General features: G+C 37.7%; 1 protein-coding gene across 2 annotated transcripts in view; it reads right to left on the bottom strand.

The window, feature by feature from the left end:
- The window catches only part of LOC120518592 (zinc finger protein 106-like), a 73,333-nt gene extending 52,598 nt beyond the window's left edge, over nt 1-20,735 (bottom strand). For both annotated transcript variants that reach the window (XM_039741465.1, XM_039741464.1), the window contains exons 1-2: nt 20,633-20,735; nt 7,172-7,245 (exon numbers count right to left, since the gene is read on the bottom strand). In XM_039741465.1, coding sequence (XP_039597399.1) covers nt 7,172-7,225 — 54 coding nt within the window. In that variant the 5' untranslated portion in view covers nt 7,226-7,245; nt 20,633-20,735. The remainder of the gene's footprint in view (nt 1-7,171; nt 7,246-20,632) is intronic.
- Nucleotides 20,736-21,417: the final 682 nt, after the last annotated feature.

A 21,417-nucleotide genomic window follows, 5' to 3' on the forward strand; every position in this document is an offset into this window, starting at 1 on the left:
ACAAATTATATATATGTGTGTATGTATGTATGTATGCATGTGTGTGTGTGTGTGTATATATATATATATATATATATATACACACATACATACATATATATACACATACATATACTTGTGTGTATGTTTGTATGTGTCTATATGTGTGTGTATAGCTTTGGTCACTGTGTGCAAGGGAAAAATAATAAAATATAGTCTATAAGTTATTAAACAGTAAAACATTAACGTTTTAAGAAGTACAGGTACATTGAGCACTACTGGAGTGGTTTGGTAAACTACATTTTAAAGACGTGTAACACAACAGGGAAGTAACTAACAGCAGCTAAAATGTATATGGATCATCTCTCGGTAGTTGATCCCTTTTGAAAGGCGCTACACGACGGCTGTGGTATAGAAATGACATTTTCTATGTGAACGTTCAAATTTGTGCCTCTGGTAATGTGCCTTACCGGCATTTAAAGAAAATTAGTTTTGTGTCCTCTGCACTGTTAAGAGAGAAAGGCTTTGGTTTGGGATAAAAGGTGTAAAGAAAGGAAAGTTGCCTTTTTCTTTTATATAGTATAGAGATGTGTTCGCTGACGTTATGATCGCCTTTTGGGGACAGTTGCGTTGGGTCTTGTGTAGACTGGTGAAACGTCCCTGCCATTAATCAGCTGTGATGACACTGTCAGTCCTCCACTCGTGTGCGTGTCTTCATAATCCGAGGTGAGGATCTCATAATCGTATACGTGCAAAAGAAAGTGTGAATCGCCTTAATATTATTTTTCCGTGGTGTAGAAAAGGGGTCCCGTGTTTGCACTTGTCTGGGCTATAGCGCAGGGGGAGGATGAAAAAAATTCAAAGTGCTCACTTTGACTTAAGGCAGAAGCGCAGTCAGTGTCTCAAAGGCCGGCACAGCTATGCACGCGCGCTGGCTGCTCGACTTTTGCTGAGCAGGAGACCACAGTTTTGCAGACACGTTCATGATATCAAAAGTCTCAGCTCTTTGGAGGTCATTCATATATTATATATATAGCAAAATCCCGCGCCTACGCAGGAGAAGTAGTGTGTTAAAGAAGTAATGAAAAAGAAAAGGAAACATTTTAATAATAACGTAACATGATTGACATTGTCATGAGTGTTGCTGTCATATATATGCCTGCCTAAATAAGTCACCCTCTCTTTGCTCTTTCTTTATTACCGTTCATTTAATCATGGCTATTGGCGGAAAAATTATACAATGGAAGGAGGATGGCTTTACCAAAACAATTATTGATGGCGAATCGATTATTCATAAAGCTTGAATTGGTGATGTTTTTCTGTGTTAACCTCATATTTTTCAGACTTCTTCTCAAACTAAGGTGGTGCCGCGTATCGCAGGAGAAGTAGTGTGTTAAAAAAGCTAGAAAAAGAAAAGGGAACATTTTAAAAATAACGTAACATGACTGTCAATATACAGTATTTGTTCTGTGAGTGTTACTGAGTGTTGCTGTCATCAAGGATTTGATTATCATTATTTCTTTCAATCAGGTTCGTATTTGTAGGATGTGTTGTGTTCATGTTAAATTCCGTGTTTGTCAATCGTTGTAAAGATGACAGGTTTCATTCATCGATTCGTTTCTTACTGCATCAATAAACAGCTCGTCTTCTTCTTCATCTGAGACCTGACACACTGAATGCACGGGTTTTTTTTACACTGTCTTCCTTTAGCGGGACATTGACTTTTTCCAACGTGTGCTTTGTTTCCGCAGTAGTTGGATTTATGAATATGCTTGTATGTATGAGACGCTTCATATTTTTTGCTGCCTTTTCAATTGTGTAATTCGGTTTTTGTTCAGCGCTTTTTGGAACTGTTGCCTTTTATCTGTGCACTGCGTCAGTTCACGTGAACCACTCGGTGTACATGCATCGAAGGTTCCCAGCTGTGCTGGTGCCATCTCGTGCTATGTCCATGGCTTTATTTAATGTTACCTTAGTCCTGGCACTTAAAACTTTCTCTCGCAGTTTCGCCGAGTTTGTGTCAAACACCACCCTGGCCATCTCATCTTCCTCTCCATAAGCACAGTCCTTGACCCGTGAATATTTACCCGTGGCAGTTTGCTATTGGATTGCCGCTGACGGACGGCCTTATATGGGCAGGCACTAAATTACAAACGCCAGCGGCAGCCTGTCTATGAACTTACTTTAAAGTGTAGGTTTACATCGTGCTTTGTTTCCGAAGTAGCAGAACTCATGAATATGGTTGTATATGTCACTCGCTCGCTTCTTATTGTTTCGCTGCCTTCTCAATTATATAATGCATGTTTTCTTCAGCGCTTTTTTCAGGTCCTCCTGGTTTTCTATGTACTGCGTGATTACGTGGGAGGATGTCCCCCGTTGAAGCTCATCTCCATTACAGTAAATGGAGAAAAACTGCTTCCAGTTATGACCATTACGCGTAGAATTTCGATATAAAACCTGCCCAACTTTTGTAAGGAAGCTGTAAGGAATGAACCTGCCAAATTTCAGCCTTCCACCCACACGGGAAGTTGGAGAATTAGTGGTGAGTGAGTGAGTGAGTGAGTGAGTGAGTGAGGGCTTTGCCTTTTATTAGTATAGATTTAGCTGTTAAAATAAAAAAATGCTTTTTAAAATCATTTAGTTAATGTATTCCATTGTAAAAGCGAGTGCTCAAGTTAACACGTTAATTTGGTATTGTGCTTTTGACATTCTGCCCATTCATAACTGTAATATACGACTTTTGGCTATTTCGAAATGCTATGTATCTTATTATTTTATGGGTTTAACCTGATAATTACTTAAGATGAAATGCCCTGTGCATATTGGGATTAATAAAGTATCTATCTATCTATCGGGTTAAGAACCCATTCCCACCTTTTGAAATGAGGTGTACATTTTTCAATTCAAGCTTGCATTTAGAGCTGCAACAAATAATCAACACTATAATAATCATCTATAACACACAAAAAACACCTAATAAAGTCATGATGGTGCAACAGATTCTTCATATTCTTCTGTGGTGGAAAATTGTGCTGGTCAGATATTTACATAATGCTTTCATTGCCTAGAAATCTTCTCTTTCACAGACACTGAAAAAAATAAAACTTAACAAATTATATATTTTTGAAGTGTGTGTTTAGTGTGATTTTGAATACATTTGCCAAAATGCGAGTTTAATTAATGTATTGAAAACTGCTGTTTTTAAGAAAAGTATGAGAGAGCGTGGGAAAAGCACTGTTTTATTTTTATTTATTAGTATTTATTTTCAATGTATTATTATATAAATGCTGTGTAAAAAATATGTTTGGTTTAGAATATCTACAAGTAGTTCACTTAAAAAAATATATTTTTGAAAATTTTACACAAATCTGCTAATTTGGTGATAAGTTCAATTTCATGAATTTTAATTTCAAATGAATCTTTTTGCAATTCAAATAATCAATTAATCGACAAAATAGCTGTCAGATTAATTGATTAACAAAATAATCATTAGTTGCAGTCCTACCTATACTTACCCAATTCTGACTGATAAGGTGGAACAGACACCTTAAGGCATCTCTTTATAGTAATCTCTTAGCAAAAGACTATGAGGCTAGGCTTGGGCGGTAATACGGTAATATGGTATCCCTCGCAGGATCTAAAAATAGCAACAGTATCAAGTTTCAATACCGTTATACCGTCATAATAATGCACTTATATAGGAGACAAGGATTAAATATTAAATATAATTTATTTAATGCCTAAAAATGCATATGCGTGGTTGTCATCACGTGACAGCGTGGAAGAGAAAGAGAGAGGTGGGGAAAGATGGCGAGTCGCGCACCAAGTGACCTGGTCTCGAAAAAGAACACAAATTCTACAGTTTGGCAGTATTTCGCATTCCGACCGAACGAGAAGGGAGAAGCGGTAAATACGGACGAGGCAATTTACAAATTGTGCAACAAAAAGGTGACCGCGAGAGATGGAAATACCTCGAACCTAAGGTCACATATACAAAACCACCATCCACTCACTGCTGCGAGGATGGACCCGAGTTCACTCAGTGCAACAGTTTCAACGCCTCCCGATGCAGTACCAACAACATCTAGGTCCACTGCCAGTACGCAGTCGACGATAATGGGGGCCTTCGGGAAAGCAACAAAGTACAAAAGGGACAGTGTCCGTTGGAAAACCAGTACTGATGCAGTGACAAAATACTTGGTGAAGGAAATGGTCTCTTTCCACACAGTGGAAAAAAAGTCCTTTACGGACATCGTAAAGGTCCTAGATGCCCAGTACGAGCTGCCTGGACGGAAATATTTCTCACAAACAGCCGTCCCACATTTATATAGTAAAGTTAGAGACAATGTTCAAGTGCTGCTGTCAGCGGCAGACAGTTATTCCTTAACAACTGATATGTGGTCGTCAGTTAACATGACACCATATATGTCTCCGACTGTCCATACTATTACACCTGACTGGAAACTTTAATCCAAATGCCTCCAAACTACGTATTTTCCTGAGAGTCATACAGCGGACAATCTTGCTGCTGCGCTCAGAGCTGCACTTCAGGAATGGCAACTTGACGAGAAAAAACTTTCAGCCATAACCACTGACAACGCTGCCAACATTCATGCCGCAATCAGGTCCCTGCATTGGCCGTGGCTATACTGCTTCGGTCACAATCTAAACTTGGCTGTCACCAATGGATTGCATGACCAGAGGCAAAAAACCGAGCACGCCCTCGGACTATGCCGTAATATTGTCGGGGCCTTTTCACACAGCTGGCAACGTAAGCATGAACTCCACAAGAAGCAAGTGGACTTGGGACTCCCAAAACAGTCTCATAACGGTAAGCATAAAACGTGCAGGGAGTTCCTCAGGGGCTCAAATATAAAAAGGGGCATATATATATATATATATATATATATATATATATACACTTTGCATCACATAAATTATATTGAAAAGTAGGCTATATTAAAATAGAAAACCATTTTTTAAATTGTAATTTTTTCCTGTATTTTTTATCAAATAAATGCAGGCTTGATGCACATAAGGGACTTATTTAGCCTAAAATAAATGTGCATGCAAATTTGACCAAATGGAATAATATACATTAATGGACTTATTTATTTATGCATTCATTCGTTTATTTAGGCCTATTTATTCATTCATTCGTTTATTTAGGCCAATTCATTCAACGAATGAATGAATAAATAGGCCTAAATAAACGAATTTCGTTTATTTAGGCCTATTTAAACAGGCATAAATGAATGAATGAATAAATAGGCATAAATAAACGAATGAATGAATAGGCCTAAATAAACGAAATTTGTTTATTTAGGCCTATTCATTCATTTAATCGTTTATTCATCATTCATTAATTAATTCATCCATCCATCCATCCTTCGGCAGGACTGCACAACTCGCTGGGGCTCCAAACTGGCAATGGTGGAGCGCATCCTCGAGCAGGCCCAAGCAATCAGACACGTCCTGTCTGATGACAGAAGGAGCAGCCTGTCCCTGACCTGGCAGGACATGGACGTCTTGAAAGCTGTTCACGAAGCACTGAAACCAGTCGGTGACTTCACTGATATTTTGTCAGGAGAAAATTGTGTGACCAGTTCCTGTATCCTCCCCATACTACTGCTCTGCAGGGACAATGTGTTGGCTGCGTCAGAAAATGACCTCCAGCTAACAAAGTCAATCAAAACTGAAATTCTAACAAAGATGGAGGCCAAGTATGAATCCAATTCAGTGCGCAAAATATTGCGAAAATGCACTTTCCTCGACCCTCGTTACCGTGGAGGATATGAGACGGATGACAACGCATTGGCTGAGACCAAGGCTGAATCACAGGCTGAGATCGTGAGCTTAGAGGCAGCAGGTCCAGTGGCCATCAGAGTGGAAGAGGGAGAGGCGCAACCTGCACCCTCACGAAAAAAGATGAAGTATGCTGAAAAAAAAAATCTGATGCAATGGCAGGTCCCGTTGGCATCGGCACCATAGAGGACTGAGTCGGAGCTGAAATAACAGCCTACTGTTTGAAGCCAGTTACTCAAGGAGACGAGGACCCACTTCTCTGGTGGAAAAATGCTGCCGGGCATTTTCCCCAGATGTCGCGAGTGGCACAAAAGTACCTGTGCGTCTGGGCCACAATCACACCATCGGAGTGAGTTTTCAGCACCGCAGGTAAAGTTGCCGGTCCACAACGTGCCCTGTTAAAGCCGGACAAAGTAAACATGCTGGTTTTTCTAGCGAAAAATCTTGACTAGATTGATGCCACTTGCCATTCGTTCCTATTCGCACTGTGTTTATTTTTATTTATTTAATTGATTCAGGTATTTTTATTTGGTTTACGTTAAAAACAATATTGGAAAGAAGACTGGAAAGAAGTTTTTGTTTAGGACTATTGCTTTGCAATACTTTTTATAATATGGATGATGTTTATGTTAATTCAACTCTGGTTGACTGTTGTGGGTCTATTTGCACTTTTTTATAAGCTGCTCTTCTTTGTTATTAAAAGTTGTTCAGGAGGTGTGATTTAATTTAATTGATTTGTGTGCACGTCTCAGTGCGAAAACTGTTCTGGATGTTTATGTTAATTTAATTCTGTTTGACTGTTGTATTTGCACTTTTTTATAAACTGCTATTTGTTGCTAATAAAAGTTGTTAATATTGTTCTGCATGTTATTTTGTTATTGTTTCAGTATTAGTGTTTGATATTCACTTTCTGAACGGTTTAGGCACAAGCCAACAGTTTGGTGACGCTGTCTGAGCCTTACATGACAATTTTTTTTATTATTCACAGTAATAATAAAAAAAAAAGTAAAATAGGGAGGAGGTTTGATGGTATAAAAATTTGGATACCGTCCAACCTTATATGAGGCTTAAGCCTGCCAGGTCTAGTAAGGATATTTTCAAAGCATGTCTGTTCAACTAGTTTTACCACACACTCCTAAAGAGGTTATACAGTATTGTGAAGTCAGCTTAAGATTTTTTTTTTTTTTTTAAATCAGGCATACTTTACATGTATATATCTCCAACCACAACACAAACGTATATTTTATCCTATTTGAACAATTATCTTCTACATTCAAATTCATTTTCCACATATCACCACAACTCTCATTTTTTCCAGGTTTACATGTAGGAATCAGATGACTAGATCCCTCAACTATTAATACAATAAACATATTCATCATCATACCTGTTTTGAACTGTAAACAGTTTCACAAAGGATGCACTTCATTTCTTTTCCCATTTTTGTGCTTTACGTCATATCTGAGGACGGAAAAAAATATAAATTAGTCTGTGGATGAATTACTAAGCTAGTTCTTATATACCATTTGCAAACTGACTTGCATGACTATATTTGTGTCAATCACATATTAGAAAAGGAACCAATCTAATACCAAGTACTGGGAGTACATTTCCTATTTATATACACAACTATGTACATAATTTGTTTTTACACTGAAAGTGAACATAGAAATCCATCTTGAATTAGAAAACAGAAAAGATTGATTTGCTTCAATAACAAGATTAGACAAGATTCCAGCTAAGAAACAAAACAATATTTGTTTCCACAGCTGAAGTCCAGTTTTATTTAGTGTTGGCTGATAAAGGACATGTAATTTAAAATTTCCAAAGTCATTCAAGACTTTCACATGATTATTCACTATGGCATAGAGGGACATAAACACAAAGAAAGGCAATTAAAACAGACTGCATATCTTTTGTCAATAAGTACTCTAAAACACCTAGCTGGAATGTAACACGCATTTGTAAGCAATCATCGTTTTGATGTAATGTTACCAAGCAGTACTGGACAGAAATACTGTATAATGAGCATCATAATTAAAAAACACAGCACACGCATGCACGCACATCGTTGTCACAGACCAGTGTCTTCCACAACTAATAAATCAGAATGTTCCTTCCAACAAAAGCATTTCTAAATGTTTGCAGCAATTTTAATTTGAAGGAGTGCTTCACTTCCAAGCCATAAAACTATTGGCTGAGGAATTAGCTTTATTTTCATGTCTCCATATTATTTGATCCTGAATGAGCTACATGTACAAATATTCACAACTGCTACTCTACATAGTTGTGATGCAAGTTGCAGCAAGGTGTCTAATAAACAAATCTGATATGGCCAGCACACAATTTTGTCCATATTATAAGACGAGCACAGCATACAGTATTAAATTAAATATATAGAATATGAAATACCACAAATGTCTGCTTAGCTTATTTTCCTTTTTAAAGGATAATTTATGCATTTTGACAGGCTCTGGTTTTCATGTTTTGGACCCTGGCCCTATTCATTTCCAGTTTAAAATGTAAAAATATGCTAGGGATTTTTTTTAATTTCTAAAAGGTGCTTAACTTCAGAACATAATTGTATGTGGCAAATTAATATACACCCTGACTGTGAAGAAAAAACTGACTTAAAAACACTAAATTTATCCTTTAAAGGCAAAACCTATTATACAACTTAATAAAGGCTTTATACTCTATGTATTGAAAAAAATCTCATAACATAAGGAAAAAAATGCAAAGAAAAATGATAATAATAATAGGATAGGATGAAGTTTGGTTGGGAGAGCTTAATACAAATACTGGCATTGGAACTTACTGTGAGGAGTTTGCATATACAGAGTGACTGATGGTACTAAACTGAAAAGTTTGACTGAATATAGCTCAGAGAATGAGTGAGCATGCTCTGCAATGTGGTGTCTTCTTGTGCAGAGTAGGTTCCGGATTTCTGTCCAATATAGAAGGAGTAGACTATTATCCACACTTCCCTATATTGGAATGAGAAGGTTGGCCAAATAAATAAATATATGATTCATTTAATGCCAATTGACTAATAGTTTTCACACAGTTTTTGTTACTGTTTAGCACTATGCTTTATGTTGCTAGAGTATACTTTACCAATCAAAAGTTTTAGAACACCTTTCTAAATTTAAATTTAAAGTTTAGGTTAGCAAAAACTGAAAAAAGGACATTTTAGATATTACAAATAGGCCTTCTTCAGGGAACAACAAAAGGTTACAACTTACAGATGTTCTGTAGCAATTAAAAGTAAATTAAACCTTGAAAGTTGAAGCAAACAGGGCGGCACGGTGGCGCAGTGGTAGCGCTGCTGCCTCGCAGTTAGGAGACCCGGGTTCGCTTCCCAGGTCCTCCCTGCGTGGAGTTTGCATGTTCTCCCCGTGTCTGCGTGGGTTTCCTCCGGGCACTCCGGTTTCCTCCCACAATCCAAAGACATGCAGGTTAGGTGGATTGGCGATTCTAAATTGGCCCTAGTGTGTGCTTGGTGTGTGGGTGTGTTTGTGTGTGTCCTGCGGTGGGTTGGCACCCTGCCCAGGATTGGCTCCTGCCTTGTGCCCTGTGTTGGCTGGGATTGGCTCCAGCAGACCCCCGTGACCCTATTCGGATTCAGCGGGTTGGAAAATGGTTGGATGGATGGATGGATGGAAGTTGAAGCAAACAATTTGTACAGGTGTCCCAACTTCACTTGATTACAGAAAACTGTCTGTCTTAAAGCAGAGTTGCAACAGATTGTGTTACTACACCCTCTAAAGTACTACTTTAGAAAGTTGTAAATTCTACTGATAATGGCAATTAACAAATGATTATTATTACTCTTTGAAGTGTAGGCCTTTCATTTAGAGAAACTGCAAAAAAAAAATAAAAAATAATAAAATAATTAAAGTGTCAGGAAGTATGGTGGCCTAACTGGAAGAAACTCTGACAGGAAGAGATCTGGCAGGCCCATAATCACAATCCAATCAGAAGACAAATTTCTGAGGATCACCAGCTTGCGTCATATTATACAGAACATATAAAAATAATATACAGCTGAAACTGTTATCCACCCAGTGCATTCTCTGTCTCCCTATTATACAATGAATTCCCAGTCGAGTTATTTGTCTATGTAGTGTCTTCCCTGTCTGCCTATTATATAGTGCCTTTCCTATGTATATTATATAGTGTGTTTCACATCTATCTATCTAATGGCTTCTCTGTCTGTATATTATACACTGTCATTCCATTTTTTTTTAGTTTTATATCTATTATACAGTGTTTCCCTATCTGTCTATCTAGTGTGTTTCACATCTAAATGTACTCTCACTGCCTGCTTGCCCACCTGCAGCATCTGTTGATTAACAGGCTGTAGTATTTTTCATTTATTTTTTGACATAAATCTCAGAGATAAAAAGTATATATATCTTGCTGCATTGTGATTGGCTGAACACTTCGTGTCAGCTATACATGACTGGCCCCGGCATGATGGTCTTGGGTTCTTCTGTTGAAGGCAGAGTTGGTGACTGGCATTCTGAATCAAAAGGGTTACCATAGTTTGCGGTAAGAGCAGCAAAATTTGGTTACTTTGATGAATCAAAAATTTGAAAAAAATTTTGTACCCTTAATTTCTTTACTTATTTTTATATTTACTATTGTTTACTTGTTCAATGCCTTGATTTCATGAAACATTAAGACTCTACATGCATTTCCATAAAAACTGAGGTTTTCTAATACTTTTGACCAGTAGTGTATACATTTTTCCCTGGAGGGGAGGGGGGATCTGACTTGTTATTTTGGCAAAGGATGTTTAAATTGTAAATGGGGTATTGTTAACGGCCAATATCAATTTTTATTATCTCACTTGTTTATAATCCTTTATAAACTAAAGTACTAATTGTAGCATATTCATTAAAAGGTATTATACAATCTCATATTTTCACCAAATCATAGCCTCTTGAAATAAATAAATTGATTTGGCTGACAGAAGAAAACAGAATGCTAAAGTAGTGCTAGAAATGCAATATGCTGAACAGTATACCATTCTCAGTCTTGCAGTCTTTTATGGATGACTCTACAACACTGGAGGACAGCAGTGTTCCCCAAGTCACAACTCTACCCAGTGGCCCTCCTATAGCTTTCTTCCAAGTTATGCTCTCAAACAGCTGATGGACAGGCTATTTTAAGAACAAAGACAGATGAGGGAATTGTCTGAATTCTGTCAGTGACCAACCTACTAACACAGTAATAAAAGAAGTATAAATAGCACTACTTCATGTAGGTTATTAATCATTTTATTTTTATTTTTTAAGATAATGGTGCAATTTACTCTGATGGGAATTCATAAATTTAGTGCAAAAGTAAAGTGAACTTGCAAGAGTTTAAAAGAAAGACATCAAGTTAACACTGTCAAGTTCATTGTCAAACACACAAAAAATGTACACATAGCATGCCTTGCCAAAAAAAAAAATTCTATATACACACACACACTGAGACAAAATGAAGTATCACATTCCTCAAGGTCACTGCGCAAGGTAGAGGAAGTCGAGTGGGTTGGGGTAAGGGTCCTTTGATAGGTGATCCCTTGTATTTTTCAGTCGGGAACATGCCATGGTTAGGTGTGCACTGTGCTTTTGCTGTCAAAGCGTTCTTCAAAAACAATGAATCCATCACCTACCGAATGCACTTCAGCCTTACTCCCAACAGTGATGTCCCAAATCGGAAAACAGTTCTTCAGTGGGTGGCTAAATTTAAACAGACTGGTACAACATGGAACACAAAATCTCCAGGCCATCCTCGGACTGTACAAAGGCCTGAAACCATCCATGCTGTAAGGGAATCAATTTAGCAGTCTGCTAGACATACTTCTGCCTTAGGCATTTCCATCACTTCTTTGAGGAGGATTTTGCATGAGGACCTTAATTTCCATCCATACAAAATGATAGTATTGCAGGAACTCGCTGAGGGAGACTGGGAGAGCCATAGAGAATTGTGTGCAAACATTCTGTAAACCGTTCACCGAGATGCCATCGTCATGTACAGTGACGAGACACATTTCCATTTAAATGGTTGCATAAATAAGCAAAGCTTTCGCTATTCGGCTGAAACCAACCCTCGTGTACTTCATCAGAGACTTCTGCATAGTGAGCGTGTAACAGTTTGATGAGCCGTTGCAGAATTTGGCATTGTAGGCCCTTATTTTTTTTTTTTTGAGGAGGGGAGAGCAATGGTCACCGTCACTTCAGAACATTAGATTGAAATGCTGGAGGACTTTGTGGCCCCAACTGGAAGAAATGGATGTGGTGGATGCCTGACTTCAACAGGATGGAGCAACAGTTCATACAGGTAGAGATCCATGCAAGTTTTTGTGGGAGATGTTTCCGGGGAAGCCCATCTCCCTACACAGTGATGTCGGGTGGCCTTCACATTTGCCGGATCTCACTCCATGCAATTTCTTCTTGTGAGGCTATCTCAAGTCGAAGGTATGTACACTGACCTCAAAATCTTGAAGCCCTCAAGGATGCTCTTCACCACAAAATATATATATATATATATGTCTATTATAAAAGAAAATCTTGAGACAAGACTATTGCTAAGAGATTTTTTCCAAGTCCCACCCTCCTCTCAACCATTTACAATCACGCTCATGGTCCTCTCACCTCTCATTTGTGCGATTGCTTTTGTCAGACACAGTTCCTGCACTCTCAGCTCTTATAAATTTTTATGTTTTCCTCACTTTTAGTTCCCAATAAACAAAGACGTATTATGTCCAAATCTTATTGAAGAATTTCTCCTCAGAGGGTTATCAACAGAAGAAATGAGTACACGGGCAATCTTAGCACAGAGAAATGAGGAAGTCAAATGAATTAACGTGAAAATTGTGGATCAGTTACAGAGCTAATTGGTTAAATGTGTATCAATAGACTATGCTGAAACAGTTGGTGGTGACTGTGCGGAAGATTAAAACATTAGCTTACAATACCCTGTAGAACAGGAGTGCCCAATGCATCGATCATGATTGACTAGTAGATCACAAAGGTTGTGCAGGTAAATCGAGATGCATTCAAAAAAAATTTTTTTTAAACGTTAGTCTATCATATATCCTCCCTATGCCATTTGCCACTTGATTACATACAGAGCGGCCAGTCTGAGATCTCTTTTCTTCTAACACACTGGTCATCCCGCACGCACGATCAAACGTGCGAGCTTCTGCAAAACTCTGGATGTGATCTAGTTAGTCTTCCAATTTATATCGACTAAAGAAGAGATTTAAAAAAAAAATTTGTTTGGGGAGAGTATGGGCTGGATGTGGAATTGGAAGAGGATTTTTTCTCTCACAATGTCACAATCGAAGTGTGTTTGATCTGTCAATCTATCATTGCTATTCCAAAGAAGGAAAATGTGGAAAGGCACTTTCGAACTGTTCATAAAAACTACGAAACTGACTTCCTTCCGAAAAGCGATCTGAGAAAGAGAAAGGAGAGGGAACTAAAATTGCAGTTAATCGGACAGCCGTCATTTTTCACTCAGCTGAATTCAAAAGCAAAGGCAGACACACCGAAGCATTGTTCCGGGTGAGTCACTCGATCATTAAGCATAAGAAGTCCTTCCAATATGTAGAGATGATAAAAACAGGCCTTTGTTGAGACAGATGGCTAGGAAGAAATTCCTGCTGAGATTTCAAGACGCCTGGCCGGAGGAAAAGGAGTTTCTCCCTGTCATTAAACATGCAGAATACAAGCAACTTAACGATCAATGGCCGCTAGACTTGGCATTTTTTTTTCTGATCTGACCAACATGTTGAATGAGCTTAATTTACAGCTGCAAGGAAAACATAACTCTACTTAACTTGAGCCAATCGATACATTTTTAAGTGCTATCCATTTAGTAATGATGTTGAGGGTGATTTATGCGCATCAGAAATTGCAACACTGTTTCACCTAAAACTCCTCTACAGTGGAATATGAGATTTTGACACTACAGGATGACATTCAGCTGAAGTCTGGGGCTCTTGGGCAGTTTTGGAACTTACTCACAGAGGAAAAGTACCCAAACATGAGGAAATGTGCTACCTCCTTGACTGCATTATTCGGCTCTACTTATTTATGCGAGTCAGCCTTTTCCACATGAGCATTATTAAATCCAAATACTGTAGTGACCATAAATGTATTGAATTGTTTTTGTGCCATACAGGTTATTCAGTTATGCAAGGGGCACCCCTGCTGTAGAATATCTACAACCGTTAACACCGTCCGGTCTTCCACTGGCCAAATTACTGTTGAAAGAAGGATGTACCATGACGTTATTGCATAATTTATGTATGAGTGATGGGCTATGCAACAAGACAAGATTAGTTGTATTCAAAATTGGTCGAAAAATTCTGGCATGTAAAATATAAACAGGCGACAAGAAAGGTAATGTAGTACATCTAGAGCAGAAAACATTAGACACCAAAGGAGGTTGTGAAATGCCATTCATATTAAAACGTTTACAGTTTCCCATTAGAATAGCTTTTGCTATGACAACTAACAAATCACAGGGACAAACATTCAATAAAGTTGGTTTATTTACTATAGAAAGAAACGATATTCACTCACAGGCAGTTATACGTTGCGTTGTCATGATGTTACTCCAAACATTGAATCAAAATTCAAAGCGATATTGACAAAAAGTTAATTCCAAATATTGTTTTTACTTAAGTTTTACAGTAAAAGTGTAAGTTTAAAAAGTATTTGTGTGTTAATTTCAAAGCCAAACAGAACAAAAACGTATAAAGCAACGTTAATTATGTTTTATTAGTTTTTACTATGGTTAATTACTCGTAATGTAAAATAGTTAGGTCTATTATGCATATGTAACTATTCACATGAAAACAACAATCTGTTTAAATTATACATCCGCTTCCAATACATGAGCAACAGAGATGTAAAGTGGCTAGCAACCAAAGCAAGCAGAGCCCGTGTGTGTGTGTGTGTGTGTGTGTGTGTGTGTATATATCTTAATCCAAGTAAGGACTACTGAACCTCACAAACTAAAAAAAAAAAAAAAAATTAGACATTGTACGCATGGCGTAACATTCAGGTGGTATAATGACTAAATGCATGCATATGAAAGTTGGAGCATTTCACATCTTTACATACTTCATCCAAAAGTCAGTTATCATATTTTTCTTTATTAAATAGATTTGTAACAATGAATTATATTAAAAAGTAATATTAATAGAATTCAACTCCAAGTGTTAGTAGACTCGATTAAAGAACATCAGGGTTGTGTCTCAATTGTTTGCGTTTATCTGAAACTAAAAGATCAGGGCTTGGGTGCCAGAGATCAGTGGTTTAAGCCACTGAAGCCCCCAACAATCTGCTGCCACTTTCCATTTCTAAACCAGTTTTATGTATATATTAGTTGGGGCAGCCTCACATTTCTTGCGTTATTAATTAATTCAAACACAATTTAGCTGGAGGTTGATAATGTTAGTTCTTTACAATAATAATTGGAAGGTTTTTAATTAATCAATGCATTCTTATTTATGTTTCCATAATTCCTTTTCCATTCCATTTATTTTTATAGAGATTACTTTTTTGTATTCTTTTACTTAACTTACATAAAACAACAGGAGAAGGTGCTGCTGTGTGAGCTATTGCCGCACACACAATGCATAGGGTTTGACTCAGTTGCATTGGGCACACGAGTGAAAGTAGAATAAATATAAAATATATATGTTCAAGCAACCATTCTCAAGATAAAATTAATACAGTAAACTAATTTGTTGCTCGAGCTGCAGAGAATGCTTCTTCATTTTAAGATGGCTGAGTTTGCATGCCACATCTCAACAAAACTGGTACACAGGAAACCGAGTTGTTTCATACAGACAGAGAAAATCAGATGGACATGGACTTTCGCAATATGTGTTTTGTGCATTAAATGCAAACAGAAAATGTGATTCTTCAGTTACGACCCTCATAAATAGTGCGAGGCAGGAGTCACAAAGTTCAATGATGGTTTACAAATAGCTGTGCATCAGAGTTTTGAAACAGCAGGAAACCAGGACCAGCTTATGTCTTTTATTGTGTGAACAGAGAAGATATTTAGAGGAGAACTATTAATAAATTAGAAGCAGAATTTCAAACCCCTCCAATATAAATGAAAGATAATACGATTATAGTACTTTGTTCAACTCAAGACTGAAGTAGCAGAATTCTGAATTCTGAATGTCTGAATGTGATGGTGCGGGTCCTGCTCCAAGCTCCCTCTTCTTGTTTTGGGATTCTCTTGAACCCAACTCCGTCAATAATGTAACCGGATGAGCTGTGCAAATGGGGAAAGAACACTCTTGGAGCAAGGGGAAGGTGAAAAAGTGCTTTTTATAAAAAAAAATAAATAAATAAATAAATAAATTAAAAATAAACAACGTTCAAATGAAATGCAGTGATTCAAAGTTAATAAATAAATAATCCATAAAAAGAGGTGATAAAAGCCTTTAAAACAAGGTTTTAACCGTGGCTGGAAGCAGTCCTTTATAAAAACCAGGGGCATTCTTTTAACTGGCGGCTTCCCTGCTTACCCCATATGGGCCTTGCACTAGGGGAATCGCCTTGTCAGCAGGTGCAGTTGCCTTCCATCATCTGGCTACGTACAGCTCACTCCTCGGACCAAGGCTTGGGTTCCCCTAACGAACAGGGCCCTCACACTGGGGCTCAACCTCCCAAGCTTCTCTCTACCAACCTCCGTTCTGGGTTTTCTCTTTTTTTTTTCCCCCCAACTCTCTGTGCCGGCCCATACTTATTCGGCTCCGTGGGCGCAGCGTTTCAATCGTGCACTGTAGGAAGCCAATGAAGCAACTGAGAACAATCACACCTTCACATGTAGGCACGTCTCGACCCAATTACCTCATCAACTCCCCGCGATGGTGAGCTTGCACACACAGACTGACACAACCAATGGATTATTTAAAACTAAAACGCCATTCTTTCAGAGCCACAGACCCGCTATGTCATACTCCAGCCTACTTAAGCCAGCAATTGCACAGGAAAGCTCCATGCCTCAACCAACCCAGTGCAACTGGTGGCCCAGGTCCACAGGCTTGGCCCTGACACTGCACTAAAAGCACAATAAAAGCACTAAAACAACCCCACACTAAAACCAACCAACCAAAGCCCAAGCCTTAAAACCAGGACATTAAAAGAATAAGAACTTTAAAAATTACAGTGCTGTAAAACCAATCAATAATGTCCATTAAAAAGCTTAGTCTCTAAAATGTCCTTCTCCGGCTTCGGTCTGTAGGTTCTTTTAAACAGTCGGACACCTATCCAGCTTGCTGCTCGGTCTCCTTTTTGGTCCCCATTGCCAGCTCATCCCACTGCTGTGGCCATTTGTGACGGTGCTGGGTTCAAGAAGCTCCCAGAAGAGAAGTGGGAGCATAGAGCAGGACCCGCACCATCACACACCCTTATAAAAGGACTGCAGTAGCCTACCTGGGAAATTTCAAAAGCATAAACTACTTCAGTGTCTGAAAAGGATAGGTAGGTTTAGACAATGTCAACATTTTGTATATGACAAAAAAGAAGCTTTGATTGCAACTGTCCTATGGGATAAAAGGTATAAAGAACTAAAGGACAATCCTATAAGAACCAATATTTAACAAGAAGATTACGAAATGGAATATTAATTTACTTAGAAATGCTTGTATTCCCTGCATTTTATTCTGAGATGTTCACTTGTGGTGATCAATTTTGTACACTTGTCCTATAGCACTTGTTTCCAAACAGTCTAACAGACTGATTTTCACTTGATAATGTTGACCTTTTTTGTAAGTCGCTTTGGATACGGACATCAGCTAAGCAAATACATGTAAACATAACAAATTGATGACTTCTAGCAAGTACAAAGTAGCGAGAGATGAAAATCACATACAGTAATTAATAGCACCAAGCAACACAAACATTTAGGCTGTTATTCAATTTTTATAGCCAGAGTCAGCAGCACTCCACCTATTAAAACCTCTGGTGCTCAATGGGGAACTTAGTATTGGCTTTTCTATTTCCTGAATTCAAATATGTTTAGTTCATTGGTTTGAAAAGCTGGAATAATAAGAGATGATTCTAATTAATATTGGGCCCTGAATGATGTCACTCTCTGAATTTTTTGAATACTAAACAGTAAAAATGGCAGGTAGCATCAACTATCATCAGTTTACTCCTTCTGCTTTTTTGAGAAGCTCTACATGCACAACAAAATCATGTGTTCGCTGACCATATTCAAACCTTAATTTCATTTAAAGCAGTATGAACAATTAGTGGCATCAGTTTGCTAATCATTTTCATGAACATTTATTCTTGACTATGCTAGTTAAGAGAAATTTCTAATGTACATACGCTGCTAGCTCTCAAAAAAGAAGTTTCAAAACTTAACAACAAATACTTAAAAAAAAAAGATACTTCCTCTAATCTCTGTAAATGGAATATTCAGTATGTTGTAAGGTAACTCCCTAAAAGACATTGCAGACAACTTCCCCAAATTGAAAATATTAAAATTTCTTTGATATTCAGTCTTAATCATGTAGTCTATCTGAATGCTGAGGCTGGAGGCTGAGACAAGTACTCTAGGCCCAAACATACCAATAGTATGATTTCAATCATGTTTGGTGCTCGATGAGATGGAGATGCCTACCTTTAGCACTAAGGTCAAGAGGTCTATTTTGACCAGACAGGGAGTAATAACCAATACGTTTGCAACAGCACATCACAGTATACTATAAGTAACAAAACAAAATTATTAGCTTTTAGATGCTGAAGACCTTAAGAGTGGTTCCACAATTTGCAGTGATATTAAAGGATAAGAAAGATACAGATCTGACAGAACCCAGCTTGGTTTACATTTCAAATGTCTTGACAACAGAAGCTAGCAATTTCAAAGAAATCTAACACTTTTTTTTGCTCAAGTACACTGCAGGTAACCTTCAAAAACCAACAAGAAAGCTCTTATACCGATTTAATTTCAGTTACAGTCAACTCTCACGAAACAGGGTATTCACAAGGAAAGGGTGTGAAACTCAAAATATACTTTACTACTACAAAGACTTAACATATCCTTAGGTAATACTTCATGAAGTACTAAAAACATATTTACATGTTTTAGCTGGAGAACTGTACTGACTTTGTTAAAATTAGTTTTAATTATTATTCAGAAAAGTTTGTTAGGATAACTCAAATGTTAACAACATATAAAAATAATGTATTAAAAAACAGTAATTTCAAGCACTAATAACCATTAGCAATAATAATAATATCTTGGCTGTATTGTTAAAACAATTTAACAGCATCTTGATTAAAAGAGTTATCCAATTTTATGAAATATATGAACATTTCTGAGTTTATCCAGACTTTTGACTGGTGCTGCATATGATGACTTTCCATAACTAAGATTATCTAAAAATACTTTACAAACAAGTCATGACAACAGTGTTTTGATATTTTTACATCGGAAGCTTGAAATGTTGTGGGAACTGGTTTAAGGTTCAGGCATTTCAACGAACTTGTAGTCCTCAGTTTAATATTCTTAACCAATACATAAAACAAAATATAAAAATGCACAATACATAAAAGTTTGTACTATTGCCGCATGAAACCAATTCTACAAAAGCAGTCATTAACATTACGTTAACAGACACTTATTCATATAGCACAGCAATATCTATATAAATGTTAGTGTCATGAGGATTTGTGCCATTAAAACTATTAAGTCATTTTGACAGTGAGTTTTATCTGGGCCAACAAAAGTGCACATACTAAATTTGCTGGTATGCTTAGCACACTCTGGCATATGCTGCACAGCAAAGAGTGGAAAACCCAAATCCTCTTAAAGCCACCTTTAATTACACAATGCGTTTAACATAAAAATGTCTTCCATGAACACACATGAATATGTGGTTGATCCAAAGCGACTTAACCTTGTGAAAAGCCTGTGTGCATTATTTTTCGATATGTTACTGACAGGTCTTAGGATCTGACTACAGTACTGTTCCCTCATTGGCCTGGATAAAAATCACAAGAATCCTTTGTGCTAATCAAAACAAAGCGCCCTACAACGTTTTAACACTGAAGGATGTACCACACACTTCCTCAAGTGACGTCCGATAGATGTGTGTGCCATTTTCGACGATAAACTCGCAGGCAAAATGTGGAACAGCAGCTGGGTTTTTTTAACATCTAACGGATTAAAAGGGTTTGTCTTATTCCAGCTGCAGATATAATCATATAGTAGCTTTACTTCATTTTGCTAGATGTTTGTTTATATCTTATTCTCTTTTGCTTTTGAACCTTCAATCTTCAGTTTTATATGCATTAAAAACGTGCTTTCTAAGTCGACTTTGATAATGATGTCTGTGAAGTATTAATAATGACAAAAAACAGGGTGCGTTTTAAAGCATTACCTCTTTTTGTCACTGTCATCGAGCTGCGTGAATTCGTAAATCAGAGTCGTGAAGAAGACAGACTTATGATGTTACAGCAGACGACCTTCCAATCAGTAAGAACAGCCACGACTCCTAATGAAATTAAATATAATAACGTCGGTAGAAAGATGAAAAATGTAATGCACGTGAAAGTGGCTTCAGCTGTATTCATAGCAGTAGTTATTACCCCCAACAAACGCGCCAGGAACGTTCAGATTGAAAATCTGCAAATTTACAACTTTTTTTCATTATGTAAGTAAATGAGACCACGAGTAATGTGTTACCGCCAGACTTTACCCACGAACTATCCTGCAGTAAACTCTGTTGGAACGCTCTCAGTACTTTCAGTTCATGTCAGTGCATCCCTAATATCTCAGTCAATTATATTGGCTCTCATATACTTACCGAAAACCACCCAAACACTTATATTGCAGCTAACTACTACGTTTTCTTTGCTGTTTATTATTTCCATGCAGGATCACTTAACGTATGCGCCATGTTGCGAGGTTTTGACGTCATTTCCTTTTCCAGCAACCGAATTGCATATTGGGAGCCGAGGCCGAGAATTCTGCTTTGATTTGAGTTTGCTTTTTTGATTCTTGCCAATTTAAAATATTTTTAAATGTAATTTCAATGATATTATTTTGTAAAGAAATATTTTTTTCATTTTTAATGGAAAATAATATTAAGGCAAAAAACAAATGTTTTATGTCAGTTGGTCAGATGCAGTGCATCTTAGATAGTCCTGTATGGAGGAATATTTTGGACAAAATTAAATAAATAAATGCGTAAATAAATAAAAGAACTGTGAAATGTGAGCATAAATAAATAAATGTGTCCAAACTACGTTGTGAGGTACAAAGAGCAGACAATCCTCCGGTCTAAGTGCTGTCTCAGTGAACATCCATCCATTTTCGAACCTGCTGAATCTAAACACAGGGTCACGGGGGAGCCAATCCCAGCCAACACAGGAACCAATCCTGGGCAGGGTGCCAACCCTCCACAGGACACACAAACTAGGGCCAATTTAGAATCTCCAATCCACCTAACCTGCATGTCTTTGGACTGTGGGAGGAAACCAGAGCACCTGGAGGAAACCCACGCAGACACAGGGAAAACATGCAGACTCCATGCAGGGAGGACCTGGGAAGCGAACCCAGGTCTCCTAACTGCGAGGCAGCAGCGGCCGT

Source organism: Polypterus senegalus, chromosome 18, assembly GCF_016835505.1.
Source record: "Polypterus senegalus isolate Bchr_013 chromosome 18, ASM1683550v1, whole genome shotgun sequence".
Lineage (NCBI taxonomy): Eukaryota > Metazoa > Chordata > Cladistia > Polypteriformes > Polypteridae > Polypterus > Polypterus senegalus.